The sequence below is a fragment of the Cupressus sempervirens genome, chromosome 6 (assembly GCF_028749045.1).
Source record: "Cupressus sempervirens isolate cs-2001-9-10 chromosome 6, ASM2874904v1, whole genome shotgun sequence".
Taxonomy (NCBI): domain Eukaryota; kingdom Viridiplantae; phylum Streptophyta; class Pinopsida; order Cupressales; family Cupressaceae; genus Cupressus; species Cupressus sempervirens.
In genome coordinates, this window is record NC_143123.1 from 710,477,458 (window position 1) to 710,483,457 (window position 6,000).

The 6,000-nt window shown below is 36.3% G+C and overlaps 1 protein-coding gene across 1 annotated transcript in view; it reads right to left on the reverse strand.

Annotated features, from left to right (window-relative positions):
• Nucleotides 1-3,443, reverse strand: part of LOC149554258 (GDSL esterase/lipase WDL1-like) — a 237,739-nt gene extending 234,296 nt beyond the window's left edge. The window contains exon 1 of the mRNA XM_089789468.1: nucleotides 3,312-3,443. Within this exon, the coding sequence (XP_089645594.1) occupies nucleotides 3,312-3,425 (114 nt within the window). The 5' untranslated portion in view covers nucleotides 3,426-3,443. The remainder of the gene's footprint in view (nucleotides 1-3,311) is intronic.
• Between the last annotated feature and the right edge of the window lie 2,557 nt (nucleotides 3,444-6,000).

Consider the following 6,000-nt stretch of genomic DNA (forward strand, 5'->3'; position numbering starts at 1 on the left):
GCATAAAACACAATCAAAGCAAGAATGAAGTAAATCACCATAGCATTAAATCCACATATAACCAAATCAAAGATATGTTTAAATACCAAATAACCAAGTATCATCATAAAACATATTGTCATCTCAAAATGGCATCATTATGCAAATGTGATCAACTAAACAGCATAGTAATCTAACATCTATGATATTGAAATCAAAGTATAACATCCGGTCCTCAGGTCATCTCAAATGTATAAATAATAACAAGAGTACAAATATCTTTTGGATCCAAATAACCAGGTACAAACTGCAAACACGGGAGGCACTACATCCTCCCCCACTAGGCATAAGTTTACTCCTTGAGGCTTTGTCTAGTGACACATGGTATCAGGAGGTGAGGGCAGAGATCGAGTCTAGACATACTCTTCAGGGGAGATTTTCAGGTTATTTGCTCGAGTCCGATGGACTACTGCGACACTTGGGGCATATCTATGTACCAGTGTTGAGTGATCTTCGTACCTTGGTTTTGTCAGAAGCGCATTGTGCACCGTATTCTGCACATCCCGATGTCAAAAAGATACATGCCGATCTTAAACAGTTGTACTTTTGGGCAGGGATGATGCACAATGTTGTTGATTTTGTTGCTCGATGTCTCGAGTGCCAGAGAGTGAAGGTAGAGCATCAGTATCCGACAAGTCTTTTGTAGCCACATACCATTCCAAAGTGGAAATGGGATATAATATCTATTGATTTTATCACAAGGTTGCCTATGTCATCACGACGACATGATTGTATTATGGTGACAGTGGACAAGTTATCCAAGGTAGCACATTTCTCACCCATGAGAGCATCCTACACAGCTTCTTCTGTAGCGCATGTTTTCTTGGAGGATATTGTTCATTTGCATGGGATCCCTCGTCGGATTATTTCAGATAGAGATCCAGTGTTTACTTCAGCACTGTGGACGTCTCTCTAGCATGCTTTGGATGCGTAGCTCACTTTTAGTTCAGCTTATAACCCAGAGACTCATGGCTAAATGAGAGAGTGAATCAGGTTTTGGAAGATATCCTTCCGTTGGAGAATTGAGCCGTATGATCCGAACTTGGCCTTTCCGATGCCAAGTGACTCTCGATGTTGTCAGCCCCTACATAGTTACCCATTGAGTGTCTGACCAGGACTTGTTGTACTTGCATTGTCTCATGATCTTGGTTTCAGTCATTATTACTGTCTGGTGTGAGTGTTAGCCATGGACGTTTTCTTTATGTGTGTTTGTGGTTGGATCATTATCTCCATCAGCATAGCGGGAGTGGACCTATGGGTTTCACGTGGTTGGGAGGTGTAGCTACCTATACGAATACTGGGGACTGGTGTACAGAAACGGTCTATTGTTCTAGTACGACGTTGCTGAATATTTTCACTTGGTACTTCAATTTCCGAAGTATGCTTTCTTGTGATTTATGCTTTCATTGGAATGTTTGGATATCATGTTAGATGATGTTAGTTTATTTGACACATTCTTGTATTATGATGCTTACCATATGATTAGATGATGTATCTTGATTAGTTGGAATATCTATTGCTTTACTTGAATAGCATGTTAGATTTTCTTATACTTCTGATGTTATTACGCTTTAGTAGTGACACCCTGATAAGAGAGCTCCAACTATCTAGTTGGCAGTTTGGGATGTTATGCGCGAGGGATGGCTAAGACCTTCAAGGTTTCATGATACTATTATGGTTGGGAGGAACCGCGCATGCGTGTTGTTGTTTTCTTGTACATTGCGATGTTAATTTTAGTACATTATCTTATGTTGTTATGGTTTAGAGGATTAGTTGTATTTTTGGTTGCTGCTTATGTGATCGAGTGTCCAAGCCTCAATATGTGGATCCGGTACTCCCCAGTGTGGAGATTCTAACTCTCTTTGTACTTGTCTGAATGTTCAACAGAGGGTTCTTGCATTTCCTGGGCAACAATGTTCCAGCACTAAGTGATACTTATAGAGTATCGCACGTCCATAAAAGAAGTATCGTGCGATACTAGAAAGTATCGCACAGCTTAAGGAGAAATGTTGCGTGATACTAGAAAGTATCGCATGCCCTTTGAGAAACCATCGTACGATACTTATAAAATATCGCACAACCTTTGGAGAAGTATCGCACAACCTCTTAAGAAAGGTCGTATGATACTGGAAAGTACTATTCATGTTAAAATAAAGTATTGCCTAGGTCATTGGGAAAACCTATTCGAGCGAACAACGGACACTTTTTGGTTTGTCCGAAAGTTTTCGAGAGGTGATTTGACTACCCTCTACGGTGTTCTTGAATCTTTTGGCAGTGGATTTTGAATTCAGAATGTTCTAAATTCAAAATCGTTTGCGTTCTTCCATGGTTTGTCATTTTTGGTCGGTAGTGACGTTTGGAGATCCGTTGGTGTTTGGATGTTTGTTTAGTCTTCTGTTGCAATCTTTGTGATCCTTGTATGATTGATTGTCATGTACATCCATACTTTTTTTTAAGAAATATATCTTGACTTTTATTTATCCTTGTTCTAAGAATCTCCGGGTGGGGCATTACACCAAATAAATTTAACATATTCAATTAAAAAAGTTAAAAAAACTTACTAATAAGAATTGAAATTTTTTATATAATTGCAAAAATAAAAGCCTAAACTGCTAAGCGATCTTGGAATGTTTAATATTTTATTAAAAAGTTTCATTTAACGGAAAGGGACCCACTTCCCTCAATTTATTGATGGAAAAAAAGACGACGAAATATAAAATACTAATTGAGAATCAGTAACACTGCTGCTGTCTATTAACTTTATCCGACGCTCAGCATTCCTACGATTGAATTTGCAGAATAACTTCCTTTTCAAAAGTTGAATCTTCCAATTAATTAGTGGAGTAAAATTCTTTCTAAATAATCAGTCTTCCTAAAATAAATCAACTGTGTTCATTACTCCCACAACTAAATTTGCATAATACCTTTCTTTTCCAATCCTGAATCTTCCAATTAACTTTGTTGACTGGTTTTCTTTATGAAGTTCAATATTTCAAAAGCAATCAGCGGTGTTCAAGACAAATATAAAGTAATGAATTTTTAAGATTGCATTTCTCTTCCTCAAAGCTGAATATTCCCACAAGCACGTTTGTTGAAGAATAAGAACAAAACTTTTGCGTGCATATGAAATCTCTGTGACGAGGAATTCAAGAAACGTTTGCTGAGGAGTTCCCTGTTTGGGATAAAAGAGCAAAGTCTTTGCGTGCATATAAAACCTCTGTAACGAGGAATTCAAGAAACAAAGAGCAATAAGAAATATATTTCGCCCTTACCTTGCGGGCGTAATAATCAGTCAAACTGGCGCCCCAGCCTCCGGGCTGAAAACAGCTATTATCTGTCAGAGATGCTCCGAATAGCACAAACAACGGGCGCTGATGTCCTGCCATATCTCTCTAAACTCGAATAAATGTAATTCTTGTTCGTGCTCCCATTTATTTAGGTCGTTCACGCAGTTTATTCATTATTCATTTCACCAGTTGGTTTCCATTTGCGCAAGAGTGGACCCGCGTACATCACAAACAACATTTCACCAGTTGGTTTAAATTTGCGCAAGAGTGGACACGTGTACGTCACAATCAATCATAATACAACGCTAGTAGCGGGTACAAATGTCTGTGGAATTCCCCTACTTCAGTGGTGGCCATGATGAGTGGGGAATCTGTTATGATTCGGACATCAGATGTTCCCAATAAAGTTGAGACACATTACATTATCCTATGTTGGAAAGCTGGTTTGCTACTAAAAGGCACGGAGCATGCCTTCCACCGAAGTAAAGCACAAAATAAGAGGACTGGAGGGAATGTAATTCAATCAACGACTAGGAAACAAGAAAACACAGCCAATGGGACAAAACAAACCTAAAAGGAGAAATTTTGAAATAGGGACTATTCATTAAAAAAAAAAATGATGCCGGATAATGTTTTTTTTGTAGATTGGGTATGCCTTATAAAAATAATAATAATAATAATAAATAAGAAGAAAGCAATGAGTTGAAAAAGGTGTTTTGTCTTGATACATAAAAGTTTCTGGTCAACCCATTTTTATTTGAAGTATGAGACCCCACATGAGATTTTTTTTTTTATTTCAATTTTTATAATGAATAGTATATTTTTCAAGTATAGAGTAGTTATTGATAAAAAATGGATGGAATGGAAAAGTAATCAATAATCAATGAATTAAGAGGGTAAGAAAGGTTTGCCTACTTTTTTTAATTAGGTAAATTATAACCACACTAGGAATATCGTTATAGGATAGTGTTTAATAAAAATGGATAGAATGGAAATGAATTTAATGGATTTTGAAAGGTAATAAAAGTTTTAAGTATTTATTTATTTTTAGTCATGTCTAAGAACCTCTCTTTTAATAGGAAGCGGAGGATAAGTGGAAAAAAGTTGATTGATGATATGGGATAGTATATGTAAACCAAAGTAAGATGGGGTTTGGGTATTAAGAACAAAGTATTGTTCTAGGGGTCAAACTAATGTAGTGAATATATAAAAATCTAAAGTTGAAATGGGCAAGGATCTTAAACAACAAATATCTAAATGGTAATGACCTTATGAGCATCTTTAGATCATTTTTTTCCTCCTAAAGGGTCTCTTGTCTAAATTTTCATGTTCGACTTAGAAAAACTGTCCTAAAAAAACTAACATGGAGTCTAGGTGATGGGAGAACTACGAGATTTTGGGAGGTCTCATGGAGATTTTTTGCAAAGATTTATGTCCCTCACCATTTTGAGAACTCTAAAATGCTTCCAGAAGAGTAATGGGCAAAATTGTTCAAGATTACATAGAAACAAAGAACTGCAATATCCCAAAGAACTGTAAACATGTAATAGTACCCTCCCATAAGGGCTAGAAGTGGAAACACTAAGACAACTGCAACATCCCAGAGATTGAATGGAATGAATTAACAAATGTCCAAAATAGTTAAAACATAACTTTTGAAGGAGGGGAATACATAAACATATTTTTTCAAGGAGGTGAATATAGACTAGTTTGGGATCAATCGAAAATTGGGGAACATAATACAAATGATTGATATAACCTTCTAATCAAAAAACATCTAAGACCAAAAACAAACATGTTGACTAACTTATGTTGGGATAAAAATGCCTCCTTAAAGCAAGCCTATTTTCTTGGATAGCTTTATAAAATAAGATCCTCACAGTAAAAAAGTTTAGTGGGATGGATTATTAGAGCTTAAGTAGATGCTTGTTATGTGAACAAGAGGAAGAAATAGCCAACCATAACTTATTATTTTACAATTTCTTCATCCAATTTTTGCAATGGTTGTGTGGAAAAATAGGATGGACTCAACCTTCCCAAACACTTTACTAAGTTCTAAAGGTGGCACACCCTAAACAAGAATTATTTATCGAGCAACTTGTATGTAATAGAACCCTCCATAGTTATATGGGAAATCTAGAAGGAAACAAACAAATGTGTATCTAAAGAAAACAAAAAGGTAATCGAACAACTAACCAACAAAATTGAGGTTGCAATTTATAGAAATTTTAAATAGAAGGATAATGGACCAACCCAAAGTGGACGTTAAGATAATGTACGGAGATGAAAAGATGAGAGGCAAATGGATTGACCTAAAGATCCATCCCTGTTTAGGAGAAGGAGAGAATAAAAATAAGTGGAAGAGAGTTGGTGTAGATGGGAGCCTCCAAAACATGGATGGTTCAGCCTTAATTTTTATGGAGTCTTGAGAGGCAATTTGGGGTAAGAAGGCATAGGGTGTTGCATTCACAACTTAGGTGGCATAAAAGTTGCAAAAAGAGAAAACCCGATGAGCATATAATTTTATAAACAAGTAACACACCATGGCTCATGGCCTTAGTAAGGGGATTACTAATCAACTAGGAAATGAAGGTGGAAAACTAGAAATAGAAGGAGGTTAAAAATTTGTGATTAATACATTAAGAAAGGGATTAATGCCAAATTGAAAACTTAG